Here is a 19,646-nt window from a genome sequence, read left to right on the forward strand (position 1 = left end):
CTATGTCCATGTGAGGGATTGTGTTCCTCTTTAAACTACGTATTTTCTGAGTTTAGGTGCTTTCAGCCCACACACACCTCTCTGCACAGCCCTCTCCCTCCCTCCCACCTCAGCCAGTGGGTCTCTCCTTCCTGCCACCAGAAACGGGGTGTCCTAGAAAAGCGCTGCCCTTGGTTTCTTTGTGTACAAATGAGACAAAGCAGATGAAAAGAGCTCCAATCCAATTCCCCTCCGACAGAATTAATACAGAGCCAAATAATGGCCTTCAGGGCATACCCCTCAAATAGAAGGACAGAAGTAGAGAGAAGGGAAAAGAACACTAAATAGAAGAAGTGTCCCACTAAAACAGTGCCTTTTGCGTCCTTTGATATTTTAAGTAGAAATTGTGCACCAATATTGAATTTAAGCCTGTTATATTAAATTGAGTGCCCTTTATTAATATAGGCCACATGGATTATTCTGGAAAACTGAGCGGGTCCCTATACGTCTTCCATTCCCCCTGTCAGGAGGGGATTAATGGCTGATTTAAGATGAAATCATTCATTCTGTTACAGTCAACCCTGGTACTTTATTTGGCACTGAATAGGAACTTTACGAAAGTCATTTTTTTAGATGGGAAAACATTTTTGTTTACAAAGTTGAACATGTGCTCTTTATGACAGAATGTTAAAATTAGGTGAAATCAAAAGTTACACTTCTCGAAAGGCACCAAATTGGTGGAACAACCAAGAACTTTCTTCTGTTTCTATAGAAACATCCTTGTTCAATCCACCCACACAGTTAATTGGTGATAAAGAAGTTCTGAGGGCAAAAGGGAGACATTCCCATCATGTCAGCCACAAAAATGACACTTAACTACAAATTCAAGAGACCATAAAATTCCCTGTGTGGCAGCTTCATACAATATCAAACCAGTTGGCCCCTCTCCCTACAGATGTAGGATCTTAATGACAGAATGACAGAATGATCAAATTAAGATATGACATTTGTAGCCTACTGTACATAAAGTACTGTCTGGTTTGAAATGTCTTAGACTGAGTCCGAATCCGTGTCTCCGGGTTGGTAGGCCTATCACACACACACAGATTCTGTACATCAGGGGTGTCAAACGTATTTCCCTGCGGGCCACATTCAAGGTCCGGGGTGCCGCACTTAAAATGTGTTACATTTCCTCGCCCGCCAAATGAGCTAAAAATAGTTACCATCACTTTTGGAATTTTCTATGCTCCCTGACTGTCTAGCTTTCGTTTCGATGACTATTAGCAAGCTGGACAGAGTGAAGATATTGTAAATATACGTTCATGATGATTTCTACACACTATCGATTTCTTTTCAGTCATTTTAATGTCGGTTGAGATTGTTTTTTTCCAGATTTTTTGTTGTTGCGGTTTTTACTCAAACCAGCTGCTACGGGCATTGAGTTTGACACGTGCTGTACATGATTCTGTCACAGACGGAGTGTGAAAACGTACATCTCACCAGGGCCATGCGGAGGTGCGGTTAGTGCAAGACTGAGATGGGCGGAACAGACGAGCGGATTCTGTTGTTCATTGCTACACAGCCATTTTCATGTCTTGCCATAGATTCTCAAACTGATTTAAGTCAAAACTGTAAGTACGCCACTCAGGATCATTAAATGTTGTAAGCAACTCCAGTTTACGTTTGGCCTTGTGTTTCAGGTTATTGTCCTTCTGAAAGGTCTCCCAGTGTTTGTTGGAAAGCAGACTGAACCAGATTTTCCTCTAGGATTTTGACTGTGCTTAGCTCTATTCCATTTTTTTTTATCCTAAAGAACTCCCTAGTCCTTGCCGACGACAAGCATACCCATAACAAGATGCACCCACCACCATGGTTGAAAATATAAAGAGTTGTAAAGAATACTCAGGGAGAAAAAGGTATAGATTCACGCACAGAGCGCGGCAGATGTTAATTAAGCCTTCACAGACGGCAGGAATCATGGTCACATGCATGCAACTGTCAAACACAGGTAGGCAGTCCAAAACAAACAATACCTCACAACCGTACAAACAGAAAGAACTGAACTAAATAGGGAACTGATGAGACCTGGTGAGTAACTAACACAGGTGAAATCAATGAACAAAAATGAAAGACAGGGCTACGTTCAAGAACACAAAGAAACAGGGCTATGTTCAAGAACACAAAGAAACAGGGCTACGTTCCAGAACACAAAGAAACAGGGCTATGTTCCAGAACACAAAGAAACAGGGCTACGTTCCAGAACACAAAGAACACAGGGCTACGTTCCAGAACACAAAGAAACAGGGCTACGTTCCAGAACACAAAGAAACAGGGCTATGTTCCAGAACACAAAGAAACAGGGCTACGTTCCAGAACACAAAGAACACAGGGCTACGTTCCAGAAGACAAAGAAACAGGGCTACGTTCCAGAACACAAAGAAACAGGGCTATGTTCCAGAACACAAAGAAACAGGGCTACGTTCAAGAACACAAAGAAACAGGGCTATGTTCCAGAACACAAAGAAACAGGGCTATGTTCCAGAACACAAAGAACACAGGGCTACGTTCCAGAACACAAAGAAACAGGGCTACGTTCCAGAACACAAAGAAACAGGGCTATGTTCCAGAACACAAAGAAACAGGGCTACGTTCCAGAACACAAAGAACACAGGGCTACGTTCCAGAACACAAAGAAACAGGGCTACGTTCCAGAACACAAAGAAACAGGGCTATGTTCCAGAACACAAAGAAACAGGGCTACGTTCAAGAACACAAAGAAACAGGGCTATGTTCCAGAACACAAAGAAAAAGAACACAAGGTTGACTAAGAAAAGAAAAGCAGAACCTTACAAGAGTAGTACTCAGTGAAGTGTTGGATTTGCCCCAGGACATAAAGTGAATTTCTTTGCCACAATTTATGCAGTGATACTTTAGTGCCTTGTTGCAAACAGGATGCATGTTTTGGAATATTGTTATTATATACAGGCTTCCTTCTTTTCACTCTGTCAATTAGGTTAGTATTGTGGAGTAACTACAATGTTGTTGATCCATCCTCAGTTTTCTCCTATTTTCTCTGCCACCAGTAGCAACTACCAACCCATGTAGGCTACCACCAGTAGCAACTAACAACCCATGTAGGCTACCACCAGTAGCAACTAACAACCCATGTAGGCTACCACCAGTAGCAACTACCAACCCATGTAGGCTACCACCAGTAGCAACCAACAACCCATGTAGGCTACCACCAGTAGCAACTACCAACCCATGTAGGCTACCACCAGTAGCAACTAACAACCCATGTAGGCTACCACCAGTAGCAACTAACAACCCATGTAGGCTACCACCAGTAGCAACTAACAACACATGTAGGCTACCGCCAATAGCAACTAACAACCCATGTAGGCTACCACCAGTAGCAACTAACAACCCATGTAGGCTACCACCAGTAGCAACTAACAACACATGTAGGCTACCGCCAATAGCAACTAACAACCCATGTAGGCTACCACCAGTAGCAACTAACAACCCATGTAGGCTACCACCAGTAGCAACTAACAACCCATGTAGGCTACCACCAGTAGCAACTAACAACCCATGTAGGCTACCACCAGTAGCAACTAACAACCCATGTAGACTACCACCAGTAGCAACTAACAACCCATGTAGGCTACCACCAGTAGCAACTAACAACCCATGTAGGCAACCACCAGTAGCAACTAACAACTTGGTAAACAATATGCTATAAATTCAATTTTGTGCACCCACATTTTTAAAAAAACTTTTCAACAGTTATCTTGAAATTGGTGGTAGCAGGGGTTAGGATGCAACTTGAATGTCTTGAAAAATTACTGACAAAAACAAACAAACAATGAACAAATATGCATTTCACTTAGGAAATCTAAATCAAACTGAACTTAATCCAAAACTGGATTCAGGAGGAAACAGGCTATGGGCATGCCTACTGTGAAGGGTCCATGCTATTTGGGATCCTTTGGACATCCCTACCCCATTGAATTTGAAATTGAAAATGGTAAGGTAAGGGTTAATATCTATTCTACCCTGCCTTTCTAAGGTCTTTGAAAGCCAAGTTAACATTTTACATTTACATTTTAGTCATTTAGCAGACGCTCTTATCCAGAGCGACTTACAGTAGTGAATGCATACATTTAATACATTTTTTCTCCGTACTGGTCCCCCGTGGGAATCAAACCCACAACCCTGGCGTTGCAAACACCATGCTCTACCAACCGAGCCACAGGGGACTGTTAACAAACAGATTACCGACCATTTCGAATCTCACCGTACCTTCTCCGCTACGCAATTTGGTTTCAGAGCTGGTCATGGGTGCACCTCAGCCACGCTCAAGGTCCTAAACGACATCATAACTGCCATCGATAAGAGACATTACTGTGCAGCCGCATTCATCGACCTGCCTAAGGCTTTCGACTCTGTCAATCAAAACATTCTTATTGGCAGACTCAACAGCCTTGGTTTCTCAAATGATTGCCTCGCTTGGTTCACCAACTACTTCTCCAATAGAGTTCAGTATGTCAAATCGGAGGGCCTGTTGTCCGAACCTCTGGTAGTCTCTATGGGGGTGCCACAGGGTTCAATTCTCGGGCCGACTCTCTTCTCTGTACACATCAATGATGTCGCTCTCGCTGCTGGTGATTCTCTGATCCACCTCTACACAGACGACACCATACTGTATACCTCTGGCCCTTCGTTGGACACTGTGTTAACTAACCTCCAGATGAGCTTCAATGCCATACAACTCTCCTTCTGTGGCCTCCAACTGCTCTTAAAAGCAAGTAAAACTAAATGCATGCTCTTCAACCGATCGCTGCCTGCACCTGCCCACCCAACTAGCATCACTACTCTGGACAGTTCTGACTTAGAATATGTGGACAACTACAAATACCTAGGTGTCTGGTTAGACTGTAAACTCTCCTTCCAGACTCACATCAAACATCTCCAATCCAAAATTAAATCTAGAATCGGCTTCCTATTTCGCAACAAAGCATCCTTCACTCACGCTGCCAAACATACCCTCGCAAAACTGACGATCCTACCTATCCTCGACTTCGGCGATGTCATTTACAAAATAGCCTCCAACACTCTACTCAACAAATTGGATGCAGTCTATCACAGTGCCATCCGTTTTGTCACCAAAGCCCCATATACTACCGACCACTGCGACCTGTATGATCTTGTTGGCTGGCCCTCGCTTCATACTCGTCGCCAAACCCACTGGCTCCAGGTCATCTACAATTCTCTGCTAGGTAAAGCCCCGCCTTATCTCAGCTCACTGGTCACCATAGCAACACCCACCCGTAGCACACGCTCCAGCAGGTATATCTCTCTGGTCACCCCCAAAGCCAATTCTTCCTTTGTCCATCTCTCCTTCACTAACGAACTGCAAAAATCTCTGAAGCTGGAGACTCCCATCTCCCTCACTAGCTTTAAGCACCAGCTGTCAGAGCAGCTCACAGATCACTGCACCTGTACATAGCCCATCTGTAAATAGCCCATCCAATCAACCTCATCACCATACTGTATTTATTTATTTATCTTGCTCCTTTGCACCCCAGTATCTCAACTTGCACATTCATCTTCTACACATCCTACCATTCCAGTGTTTAATTGCTATATTGTAGTTACTTTGCCACCATGGCCTATTTATTGCCTTACCTCTCTTATCCTACCTCATTTGCACATGCTGTATATAGATTTTTCTACTGTATTATTGATTGTATGTTTGTTTATTCCATGTGTAACTCTGTGTTGTTGTATGTGTCGAAGTGCTTTGCTTTATCTTGGCCAGGTCGGAGTTGCAAATGAGAACTTGTTCTCAACTAGCCTACCTGGTTAAATAAAGGTGAAATAAATCAAATAAATAAATAAAAAGGTTAGGGCTGGGACAGGGTTATGGTTAAGGTTAGGGTACAGGTTACGTTTAGGGTTTAGGATCGGGACGTCCCACGGATCCTGATAGGACTGACCTATTGTGATGTCAAAAACAGCTTATCCAAATCTCTCCCCACTAGAGAAACAAGAATAATACCAATAAAACCTAGTGGTCAAACAGGGAAATGGTTTCAATCATTTTTGCACCATTCATTTCTCCCATAGGCAATTGTAGAAACACTCAAAATAAGAGCTGTGTTTCCTGTAGGCTTAGCCTGGCGTGATGTTGTGATAACCATGTAAATCTTTCTCGGACAAGGTTGCATTGTAGAATAATAGTGAAGATGTCAAAACAATGAAATAACACATATGTAGTAACCAAAAAACTGTTAAACAAATCAAAATATATTTTATATTTGAGATTCTTTATAGTAGCCACCCTTTGCCTTGATGACTGCTCAAATCAAATTTTATTTGTCACATACACATGGTTAGCAGATGTTAACACGAGTGTAGCGAATTGCTTGTACTTCTAGTTCCGACAGTGCAGTAATATCTAACAAGTAATCTAACAATTCCCCAACAACTACCTAATACACACACATCTAAAGGGGTGAATGAGAATATGTACATGTAAGTATATGGATGAATGATGGCCGAGCGGCATAGGCAAGGTGCAATAGATGGTATAAAATACAGTATATACAGTACATGTGATATGAGTAATGTAAGAAATGTAAACATTATTAAAGGGGCATTATTTAGTGTGCATTGTATAAAGTGACCAGAGATCAATTTATTAAAGTGGCCAGTGATTGGATCTCAATGTAGGCAGTAGCCTCTCCGAGTTAGTGATTGCTGTTTAGCCTCTGTTGGCCTTGAGATAGAAGTTGTTTTTCAGTCAGCTTTGATGCACCTGTACTGACCTCGCCTTCTGTATGATAGCGGGGTGAACAGGCAGTGGCTCGGGTGGTTGTTGTCCTTGATAATCTTTTCGGCCTTCCTATGACATTGGGTGCTGTAGGTGTTATGGAGGGCAGGTAGTTTGCCCCCAGTGATAGGTTGTGCAGACCGCACCACCCTCTGGAGAGCCTTGCGGTTGACGGCGGTGCAGTTGCCATACCAGACTGTGATAAAGCCCGACAGGATGCTCTCGATTGTGCATCTGTAAAAGTTTGTCAGGGTTTTGGGTGACAAGCAAAATTTCTTCAGCCTCCTGAGGTTGAAGAGGGGCTGTTGCGCCTTCTTCACCACACTGTCTGTGTGAGTGGACCATTTCAGTTTGTCAGTGATGTGTATGCCGAGGAACTTAAAACATTCCACCTTCTCCACTACTGTCCCATCGATGTGGATATGTGGGTGCTCCCTCTGCTGTTTCCTGAAGTCCACGATCATCTCCTTTGTTTTGTTGACGTTGAGTGAGAGGTTGCTTTCCTGACACCACACTCCGAGTGTCCCCCCATCTCTTCCCTGTAGGCTGTCTCGTCGTTGTTTGTAATCAAGCCCACTACTGTTGTGTCGTCTGCAATGATTGAGTTGGAGGCGTGCATGGCCACGCAGTCATGGGTGAATAAGGAGTACAGGAGGGGGCTGAGCACGAACCCTTGTGGGGTCCCAGTGTTGAGGATCAGCGAAGTGGAGATGTTGTTTCCTACCTTCACCACCTGGGGGCGGCCTGTCAGGAAGTCCAGGCCCTAATTGCACAGGGCGGGGTTGAGACCCAGGGCCTCCAGCTTGATGATGAGCTTGGAGGGTACTATGGTGCTGAATGCTGAGCTGTAGTCAATGAACAGCATTCATACATAGGTATTCCTTTTGTCCAGATGGGATAGGGCAGTGTGCAGTGTGATGGCAATTGCGTCGTCTGTGTACCTGTTGGGGCGGTATGTAAGCTGAAGTGGGTCTAGGGTGGCTGGTAAGGTGGAGGTGATATGATCCTTGACTAGTCTCTCAAAGCACTTCATGATGGCAGAAGTGAGTGCTACGGGGCGGTAGTCATTTAGTTCAGTTATCTTTGCCTTCTTGGGTACAGGAACAATGGTAGCCATCTTGAAGCATGTGGGGACACAAACTGGGATAGGGAGCGATTGAATATGTCCGTAAACAGACTAGCCAGCTGGTCTGCGCATGCTTTGAGGACGCGGCTAGGGATGCCGTGCGGGGGTTAAGCCTTGCGGGGGTTAACACGTTTAAATGTTTTACTCACGTCAGCCACGGAGAAGGAGAGAGCGAGGGGCGCAGTCCTTGTTAGGGGGCCGCGACGGTGGCACTGTATTATCCTCAAAGCGGGCAAAGAAGGTGTTTAGTTTGTCTGGAAGTGTGACGTCGGTGTCTGTGACGTGGCTGGAGTTGTTTTTGTAGTCCGTGATTTCCTGTTGACCCTGCCACATACGTCTTGTGTCTGAGCCGTTGAATTGCGACTCCACCTTGTCCCTGTACTGGCATTTCACTTGTTTGATTGCCTTTGGAGGGAATAGCTACACTGTTTATATTCATACATATTCCCAGACCTCTATCCATGGTTAAATGCGCTTTCAGTTTTGCGCGAATGCAGCCATCCATCCACGGTTTCTGGTTAGGGTAGGTTTTAATAGTCACAGTGGGTACAACATCTCCAATGCACTTCTTTGTAAACATACTTACCGAGTCAGCGTATGTCGACGTTGTTCTCTGATGCTAACCGGAACAGCTTTGCACACTCTTGGTATTCTCTCAACCAGCTTCATTTATTTTTTATTTGTTTTTTTACCTTTATTTATACAGGTTTTTCCCATTGAGGTAACATCTCTTTTTCAAGAGAGACCTGGTCCAATAGCAGCCGGGGGAACAAAGTTTCATACATAAACTAACACAATATTAAACAAAACTATAGACACACGTACAACAATTACATATGACGTAAAAAAAAATGTCTTGTTAAAAAACAGCTGTGCTAAAGACAATTACACTCTTCTATGATATATACATCGATCAAGTGTTTAAACTCCACCAACGAAACTAGATCATCAAATTTTAAATGTTCAGGAGAGAATTCCAGGACCACGGAGCTGAGTAACTAAAACTATTTCTACCATGACCTGTTCTAATTCTTGGTACAGTTAAAAGCAAATGAGAATGGGATCGTAATTTATATTTATTTACCGACCTGATTAAAAAAGAACAGAGATAAAATAGCATTTTACCCAATATGGCCTTATAAATCAGTGAATACCAGTGTTTAAGCCTATGCAAGGTCAATGACGACCAGCCAAGAGCGCTGTAGAGATCACAATGATGTGTTAGACGTTTCTGATTTGTAATGAACCTGAAGGCTGCATGATACACTGAATCAAGTGCTCTCAGGGTAGTGGTTGAGGCCTGCATATACACTACCATTCAAAAGTTTGGGGTCTCTTAGAAATGTCCTTGTTTTTGAAAGAAAAGCACATTTTTTGTCTAACACCAAATTGATCAGAAATACAGGGTAGACATTGTTAATGTTGTAAATGACTATTGTAGCTAGAAACGGCTGATTTTTAATGGACATCTTACATACACTCAATTAGTATTTGGTAGCATTGCCTTTAAATTGTTTAATAAAAAAATATATATTTCACCTTTATTTAACCAGGTAGGCCAGTTGAGAAAAAGTTCTTATTTACAACTGCGACCTGGCCAAGATAAAGCAAAGCAGTTCGACACAAACAACAACACCGAGTTACACATAAACAAACATACAGTCAATAACACAAAATAAAATACAAATCTAAAAATCTATTTACAGTGTGTGCAAATGTAGAAGAGTAGGCAGTAAATATGCCATAGAGGTGAAAATAATTACAATTCAGCATTAATACTGGAGTGATAGATGTGCAGATGATGATGTGCAAGTAGAGATACTGAGGTGCAAAAGAGCAAGAGGGTAAGTAATAATATGGGGATGAGGTAGTCGGGTGTGATATTTACAGATTGGCTGTGTACAGGTACAGTGATCGATAAGCTGCTCAGATAGCTGATGCTTAAAGTTAGAGAGGGAGATATGAGATTTTTGCAATTCGTTCCAGTCATTGGCAGCAGAGAACTGGAAGGGAAGGAAGTGTTGGCTTTGGGGATGACCAGTGCAATAAACCTGCTGGAGCGCCTACGGGTGGGTGTTGCTATGGTGACCAGTGAGCTGAGATAAGGCGGGGCATTACCTAGCAAAAACTTATAGACGACCTGGAGCCAGTGGGTTTGGCGATGGATATTAGGTGAGGGCCAGCCAACAAGAACATACAGGTCGCAGTGGTGTGTATATGGGGCTTTGGGTATAAAATGGATGGCACTTTGATAGACTACATACAGTTTGCTGAGTAGAGTGTTGGGGGCTATTTAGCAAATGACATCGACAAAGTCAAGGATCGGTAGGACAGTCAGTTTTACGAGGGTATGTTTCGCGGCATGAGTCAAACTTGGGTCAAACATTTCGGGTAGCCTTCCACAAGCTTCCCACAATAAGTTGGGTGAATTTTGGCCCATTCTTCCTGACAGAGCTGGTGTAACTGAGTCAGGTTTCTAAGCCTCCTTGCTCACACACACTTTTTCAGTTCTGCCCACAAATTTTCTATGGAATTGAGGTCAGGGCTTTGTGTTGGCCACTCAATACTTTGACATTGTTGTCCTTAAGCCATTTTGCAACAACTTTGGAAGTATGCTTGGGGTCATTGTCCATTTGGAAGACCCATTTGCGACCAAGCTTTAAGTTCCTGACTGATGTCTTGAGATGTTGCTTCAATATATCCACATCATTTTCCTCCGTCATGATGAAATCTATTTTGTGAAGTGCACCAGTCCCTCCTGCAGTAAAGCACCCCCACAACATGATGCTGCCACCCCCGTGCTTCACGGTTGGGATGGTGTTCTTCGGCTTGCAAGCCTCCCCCTTTTTCCTCCAAACATAACAATGGTGGTATTATATGGTGGGAGAAGGCCACACATTACCTGTGATAGCGTGGTGGGAGAAGGCCACACATTACCTGTGATAGCGTGGTGGGAGAAGGCCACACATTACCTGTGATAGCGTGGTGGGAGAAGGCCACACATTACCTGTGGTATTATATGGTGGGAGAAGGCCACACATTACCTGTGATAGCGTGGTGGGAGAAGGACACACATTACCTGTGGTATTATATGGTGGGAGAAGGCCACACATTACCTGTGATAGCGTGGTGGGAGAAGGACACACATTACCTGTGGTATTATATGGTGGGAGAAGTCCACACATTAGCTGTGGTATTATATGGTGAGAGAAGGCCACACATTACCTGTGATAGCGTGGTGGGAGAAGGCTTCTACATAGGTCAGGTAGTTGTGTGGACAGTGTTTCTTTAGCCACTTGCAGACATCCTGTTGGGTCCACAGCACCACTGGTTTGGACAGACTGGACAGCGTAGGGCTGGTGTGGTACACAGTGAAGGCTTCTCCTGGATGCAGCTGAAACACACAGAGTATGGGGGTTACAGTGTGTGTGTGTGTGTGTGTGTGTGTGTGTGTGTGTGTGTGTGTGTGTGTGTATACAGTATATGTTTACATTGTGTGAGAGACCATGGAACATTATTTCTGGTGACTGAGTGGTTGTGAACATTATTTCTGGTGACTGAGTGATTGTGAACATTATTTCTGGTGACTGAGTGATTGTGAACATTATTTCTGGTGACTGAGTGATTGTGGACATTATTTCTGGTGACTGAGTGATTGTGAACATTATTTCTGGTGACTGAGTGATTGTGAACATTATTTCTGGTGACTGAGTGGTTGTGAACATTATTTCTGGTGACTGAGTGATTGTGAACATTATTTCTGGTGACAGTGATTGTGAACATTATTTCTGGTGACTGAGTGATTGTGAACATTATTTCTGGTGACTGAGTGATTGTGGACATTATTTCTGGTGACTGAGTGGTTGTGAACATTATTTCTGGTGACTGAGTGATTGTGAACATTTTTTCTGGTGACTGAGTGGTTGTGAACACTATTTCTGGTGACTGAGTGTGTGTCCTATGTATTATCTTTGACTCTTCCAGGTCAGCTGCCTTAGTACTCCGAGCAGTGTGATGGCTGTGGGCCCTGCTGTGTGAGATTTGACAGTGTCTGTCACCTCTTCCCCCCTTCTTAACACTGTTCAGATAGCTGTGACATTGCTGTCGACCCTGCTTCTGCTTTGTAACACTCTCACACATGCACACACACACACACACACACACACACACACACACGCACACACACACACACACACACACACACACACACACACACACACACACACACACACACACACACACTGCTAGTCCTTTATTCACACACACACACACACACACACACACACACACACACACACACACACACACACACACACACACACACACACACACACACTGCTAGTCCTTTATTCAGCTGGCATAATTACAAAGTTTAACATGTCCATTCATAAGGCCATTGACCGTTAATAAGGTCAGACCAGAGCATCTCTCTGATGGATTCATGGATTATATTCATACATGCCTCCCATTAATCCAGCCTGTGATTGGCCCAGTGGTTGAAGCAAGGCAATCGGCTAACATCCTTTATTTCCATAAATCTGTCATACAAACAGTTTTAAAAAGGCTCTCCACCATCACTCAATTTGATATTGCCAAATACAGGTAACTGCCAAAATAAAGGAAACACCAACATAAAGTGTCTTAGTAGGGCGTTGGGCCACCACAAGTCAGGACAGCTTCAATGCACCTTGACATAGAATCTACAAGTGTCTGGAACCCTATAGGAGGGATGCCACTCCATTCTTCCACGATAAATTTAATCATTTGGTGTTTTGTTGATGGTGGTGGAAAACACTGTCTCAGGCGCTGCTCCAGAATCTCCCATAGGTGTTCAATTGGGTTGAGATCTGGTGATTGAGACCATTCAGTGACAATTCGGGCCCTGTGGATGGGGCCATTGTCATCCTATGTGGGCATAGCCATGGTAGCCAAAATAATGGCTAAAATAATGGCCTGCCCAGCATTTTTATACATGACTCTTAGCATGATGGGATGTTATTTGCTTGTACACACACACACACACACACACACACACACACACACACACACACACACACACACACACACACACACACACACACACACACACACACACACACACACACACACACAGTGTGTTTCAGCTGCATCCAGGAGAAGCCTTCACTGTGTACCACACCAGCCCTATGCTGTCCAGTATCCTTCCCTCCTGCTCTTCTCTCCACTCCTCTTATACCATGACCATCCATCAGGCTTTATCTCCTCTCTTATCTTTTGTCTCTCTGCCTGTCTCTCTCCTTCCTTCCCTACTCTGGGTTTATTGCCATTCATCAAGCTGCATCTCCCCTCAGCCAGCTCTGTGCTGTAAACACTCACCCTTAACTCCTAGATACCTACTTCTAAAACCACAGAACCTCTCATTCATTACACCAGAAAGAGAGGAGGGGGAGGTGTGTGTGAAGGGGTGGGATCTCAACCATGTAAAAGCCATCTTTGACTGTTTATCTCAGTCAGAGGATAGAGAGGGGAAGCGCTGGTGTAATGAGTGCGCTGAGAGTCGGGAAGCAAGTACAGGGAGTGAGTGTTTTAATAAATAAACACGAAACAAACGCACCAACATGAAACAGTCAATAACACCTGAGGAAAGAACCAAGGGGAGTGACAGATACAGGGAAGATAATCAAGGAGGTGATGGAGTCCAGGTGAGGGTCATGAGGCGCAGGTGCGCTTGACGATGGTGACAGGTGTGCAGGAAAATCAGCAGCCTGATGACCTAGAGGCCGGAGAGGGAGTATACGTGACAGGTGGGTGAAAGAGAGATGCCTCTGTGGATGATTATCTTAAATGAAAGATAATGTCAATCCTCTCTGGGCTCCTTGTTTTATTGATGGTATTGTGCCTGGTCCATGAGTATTGGTAGCAATTGTAGAATACTAATGGAATGTTAATGTGTGATCTTAAGTCATTCTATCAAACAATAATCAGTTCTTTCTATATCTTTCTTTGTCATCTCACCCTCTTTTGTCATGCTTATTTCTTTTCCTAGATGTGTTCCCTTGTTCCCCTTGTTCCTGTAATAATATCTATTCCCATCTTTCTCCCCTGTCCTCACTCTTTTCTCTCTGGACTATATTACTTCCCCTGTTCCTATCCTTCACCCACCTCTCCTTCATGCCTTTCCTTTTCATTTTGCTCTCTAATGTCTTTCACCTCCTCTATTCCCCATCAAGTCCATTACTCTCCCTCTCCTCTGACTCTCCTTGTCCTCTCCCCCTCCCTCCATCTTGTCATCCCTCTCTTCTCCCCTCCATATCCCTTCCTGCACCTTTTTTCCTCTCCTTTCCTCTCAGCAGCTCGACCTTGAGTTCTGAGTTTCTAGCGGTCTGTCTGATTGTCTGGTGTATGTATGAGAGAAAGAGAAAGTTTGTGTCTTTGCCACTGCAGGTCTTTCTGTGTGTGTGTCCTCTGTCCTCCAGTGGCGCTGAATCAGTAGAACAGACTCAGAGGATTCCAGGGCTCCCTCCACCTCCACCAATAAGATATTCAGCCTCCTCCCTAGAGCCTGCTAGTCCCGCGCCCTCTGCACCTCAGTAGACACACTCCCCTGCCCCCTGACACACACCCACACACCCACCCTCATTTATCAAAAGGGCTCAGCCAATTAGCAGAGGAAAGCCCTGGAGGTGTGTGTGTGAGTGTGTGTGAGTGTTACAAAGCAGGGTAGACAGCAATGTCACAGCTTTCTTAACACTGTTACCACTCTCTCCCAATTCCCCTCCTCCCTCTGCAACCCATCTCTTGCCCTTTTGCCTCTGGCTATCACTCTGTCGCTCTTCTTCTTTCACTCTCTCTTCACACTCCCTTCCCTTTGTCTACCCTCATCTTTGACCTTCTCTATTCTCTCCGCTCATTCTCTGCCTCCGTCTCTCCTCTCTCCTCTCTCTCTCTCTCTACCCTTTCTCTCTTCCCTTTTCATTCTCTTTCTCTGCCTCCGTCTCTCCTCTCTCTCTTCCCTTTTCATTCCTTTTCCCTCCCTCTTCTCTCCGTTACTGTCATGTCATTATTCAATCACCCCTTTAATATCTCTCTCCACCCCAAAGTCCTTGACAGACATGTGTCGCACCATCCTTAACTTCCCCTCACACCTCCACAGCCCCTACCTCTATCACTCACAATAACCCTTCATATACCCTTCCTCCAGCATATATAATATAATATATCTCCATCCATTCTTATCTCCCTTCTTCTATAGTATCAGAATCGCTCATATGTCCCTATTTCAACAGGACACCTCATATATCCCTCCCTTTATATTACGCTTCATGCAGCCTTACAGTATGTCACGTCTCATTCCAGAATCCATGCGCTCACTTCAATATTCATTCAGACTCCTTCACCATTGAGTGAGAGGACTGGGTCCCTGCAAAGCAACCTGTCTCAGTAATACTCAAATGGCTTTCTCTAAGGACTGAGTGCCAGTAAAATGTCCATGATCTCAGTGGATGTGAGCAGACTTCATTTGGGCTGGATGGGATTATTTCTTCTTTCTTTCTCTGTCTGCCCTATTTCTGTCTCAACTGTCTACAAACTGAGAAATTACAAAAAATAAAGAATAAAACCAACCATCATCTCAATATACACAACTGGACACACTCTCTCTCTCCTCTATGCATTCACGTTCCTTTCTGAAGGAAAAGTGTTATTTATGTTGTTTCTGCTGCCCAGGAGGTCAGTGACTGTCAGTAATGAGGAAACTATACTAATCAGATGCCAATACATCCTCTCTCTCTCTCTCTCTCTCTCTCTCTCTCTCTCACTCTCTCACTCTCACTCACTCACTCACTCACTCACTCACTCAATTTCAATTCAATTAAAGGGCTTAATTTGCATGCAAAACATATGTTAACATTGCCAAAGCAAGTGAAGTAAATAATAAATAAACTATAAAAATGAACAGTAAACATTACACTCACAGAAGTTCCAAAAGAGTAAAGACATTTCAAATGTCATATTATGTCTATATACAGTGTTGTAACGATCTGCAAATAGTTAAAGTACAAAAGGGAAAATAAATAAACACATATGGGTTGTATGGTGCTTGTTCTTCACTGGTTGCCCTTTTCTTGTGGCAACAGGTCACAAATCTTGCTGCTGTGAACCCACAAATGCTGATGCTCCAGATACTCAACTAGTCTAAAGAAGGCCAGTTGTATTGCTTCTTTAATCAGAACAAAAGTTTTCAGCTGTGCTAACATATTTGCAAAAGGGTTTTCGAATGATCAATTAGCCTTTTAAAATTATAAACTTGAATTAGCTAACACAACGTGCCATTGGAACACAGGAGTGATGGTTGCTGATAATGGGCCTCCGTACGCCTATGTAGATATTCCATTAAAAATCAGCCGTTTCCAGCTACAATAGTCACTTACAACATTAACAATGTCTACACTGTATTTCTGATCAATTTGATGTTATTTTAATGGGAAAAAATGTGCTTTTCTTTCAAAACATTTCTAAGTGACCCCAAACTTTTGAATGGTAGTCTATGTGAGAATTCTATTCATTGACTACAGCTCAGCGTTCAACACCATAGTGCCCTCAAAGCTCATCAATAAACTAAGGACCCTGGGACTAAACACGTCCCTCTGCAACTGGATCCTGGACTTCCTGACGGGCCGCCCCCAGGTGGTAAGGGTAGGTAACAACATATCCACCACGCTGATCCTCAACACAGGGGCCCCTCAGGGGTGCGTGCTCAGTCCCCTCCTGTACTCCCGGTTCACTCTGTGATCACGGCCAGGCACGACTCCAACACCATCATTAAGTTTGCCAATGACACAACAGTGGTAGGCCTGATCACCGACAACAATGAGACAGCCTATAGGGAGGAAGTCAGAGACCTGGCCGTGTGGTGCCAGGACAACAACCTCTCCCTCAACGCGATCAAGACAAAGGACACGATTGTGGACAACAGGAAAAAGAGGACCGAGCACACCCCCATTCTCATCGATGGGGCTGCAGTGGAGCAGGTTGAGAGCTTCAAGTTCCTTGGTGTCCACATCACAAACAAACTAACGTGGTCCAAGCACACCAAGACAGTCGTCTCCCCTCAGGAGACTGCAAAGATTTGTTATGGGTCCTCAGATCCTGAAAAGGTTCTAAACCTGCACCATCGAGAGCATCCTGACTGGTTGCATCACTGCCTTGTATGGCAACCCCTTGGCCTCCGAGCGCAAGGCACTACAGAGTGTAGTGCGAACGGCCCAGTACATCACTGGGGTCAAGCTTCCTGTCATCCAGGACCTCTATACCAGGGGGTGTCAGAGGAAGGCCCTAAAAATTGTCAAAGACTCCAGCCACCCCAGTCATAAACTCTTCTCTCTGGTACCCGAGCACCAAGTCTATGTCCAAGAGGCTTCTAAACATCTTCTACCCCGACGCCACTCCTCCACTAACCTGTCTCCATTTCAGTGAGTACTAGGTTATCAGCCGGTTCTGGCACCGTGGCATCAGAGCCAGATCGAGGTACCTGCGGTGGATGATTGGTTTAGGCGCTCGGAAGACACCTGGAATGCTGCCCATGTATGCCTGCAACGGGCCATCAGGAGACAGAAGGCGAGCGACGATTGCCACCGTAGTGAGGCTCTGGTATATGTACCGGGAGACCGGGTCTGGCTCTCGACCCGAAACCTGCCCCTTCACCTGCACTGCCGGAAGCTGGGTCCGTGGTTTGTGGGGCCATTTAAAGTCCTGAGGAGACTGAACGAGGTATGTTATAGGTTACGGCTTCCCACTAATTATCGTATTAACCCCTCGTTCCATGAGTCTCTCCTCAGGCCGGTGGTAGCTGGTCCTCTCCAGCAATCTGAGGTACGGGAGGTTCCCCCGCCCCCTCTGGACATCGAGGGGGCCCCGGCGTATACTGTTAGAGCGATCATTGTCTCCAGGCGTCGGGCTAGGGGTCTTCAGTACCTCGTGGATTGGGAGGGGTACGGTCCGGAGGAGAGAAGCTGGGTGTCGGCGGAAGACATACTGGACCCTTCCTTGCTGCAGGATTTCCACCGTCGCCGCCCAGATCGCCCTGCGCCTCGTCCTCCGGGTCGTCCCCGAAGCCGGTGTCGTCGAACTGCTGGAGCCGTGGGGGGGGGGGGGGGGGTGTACTGTGCCTCTCCTAGTTCGGGCGGCATTTGGCGGTCATCGTCACCGGCTTTCTAGCTACCACCGATCCATGTTTCTTAGTCCATTTGTTATGTCTTGATTGTTCACACCTGGTTCCCATTTCGTTATGATTATTTTCCTATTTAAACCCTCTGGTTATCATGATGTTTTGTGCATTATTGTTTTACTGTTGTTCATGTTTGTCGTTATTGCTTATCCCTGTGTGGATTTTGTATGATGTGTTTTTTCCTAGAGTAAATACGTATATTTTTACTCAGTTCGGTGTCCTGCGATTGACTCTATTTCTCATCTCCACTACACGGACACGGACACTGACACAGCAAACAGTAGACATTCGACTTCAGATCCTAGTAGGGTGAGGCCGGGTGCTGCAAACTGTTCTAGTGCCCTTGCCAATTCGTTGATATATTTGTTGAAAAGGGTGGGGCTTAAGCTGCATCCCTGTCTCAACCCACCGCCCTGTGGAAAGAAATGTTTGTTTTTTGCCAATTTTAATTTTAACCACACACTTGTTGTTTGTGTACATGGATTTTATAATGTCGTATGTTTTTCCCCTAACACCACTTTCCATGAATTTGTGCAGCAGACCCTCATGCCAAATTCAGTCAAAAGCTTTCTTGAAATCAACAAAGCATGAAAAAACTTTGCCTTTGTTTTGGTTTGTTTGTCAATTAGGGTGTGCAGTGGGAATACGTGGTCTGTTGTACGGTAATTTGGTAAAAAGCCAATTTGACATTTGCTTAGTACATTGTTTTCACTGAGGAAATGAACTAGTCGGCTGTTAATGATATTGCAGAGGATTTTCCCAAGGTTCTGTTGACGTATATCCCACGGTAGTTGTTGGGGTCAAATTTGTCTCCACTTTTGTGGATTGAGGTAATCAAGCCTTGGTTCCAAATATTGGGGAAGGTGCAAGAGCTAAGGATGATATTAAAGAGTTTAAGTATAGCCAATTGGAATTTGTGGTCTGTATATTTTATCATTTCATTGAGGATACCATCAACACCACAGGCCTTTTTGGGATTGGAGGGTTTGTATTTTGTCCTGTAGTTCATTCGATGTAATTGGAGAATCCAGTGGGTTCTGGTAGTCTTTAATAGTTGATTTCTAAGATTTGTATTTGATCGTGTATATTTTTTTATGTTTGTTCTTTGCTATAGGGCCAAAAAGATTGGAGAAGTGGTTTACCCATACATCTCCATTTTGGATAGATAACTCTTTGTGTTGTTGATTGTTTAGTGTTTTCAATTTTCCCAGGAGTGGTTAGAGTGTATGGATTCTTCAATTACATTGAGCTGATTTCTGACGTGCTGTTCCTTCTTTTTGCGTAGTGTGTTTCTGTATTGTTTGGGGCGGCAGGTAGCCTAGTGGTTAGAGCATTGGGCCAATTATCGAAAGGTTGCTGGATCGAATCCCCAAGCTGACATTGTAAAAATCTGTTGCACTGCTGTCATTGTAAATAAGAATTTGTTCTTAACTGACTTGATTAAATATATTTTTTTTCTTTAGTGATTCACGATAGTGAAGGCTTAGGCTCAGGTTTTC

General features: G+C 44.3%; 1 protein-coding gene across 1 annotated transcript in view; it reads right to left on the reverse strand.

Moving 5' to 3' along the window:
• LOC115169388 (sterile alpha motif domain-containing protein 10-like) overlaps positions 1-19,646 on the reverse strand; it is a 106,164-nt gene that overhangs the window by 12,466 nt on the left and 74,052 nt on the right. Inside the window, exon 3 of the mRNA XM_029724958.1 lies at positions 11,169-11,337. Within this exon, the coding sequence (XP_029580818.1) occupies positions 11,169-11,337 (169 nt within the window). The remainder of the gene's footprint in view (positions 1-11,168; positions 11,338-19,646) is intronic.

The sequence above is a fragment of the Salmo trutta genome, chromosome 31 (genome assembly GCF_901001165.1).
Source record: "Salmo trutta chromosome 31, fSalTru1.1, whole genome shotgun sequence".
Lineage (NCBI taxonomy): Eukaryota > Metazoa > Chordata > Actinopteri > Salmoniformes > Salmonidae > Salmo > Salmo trutta.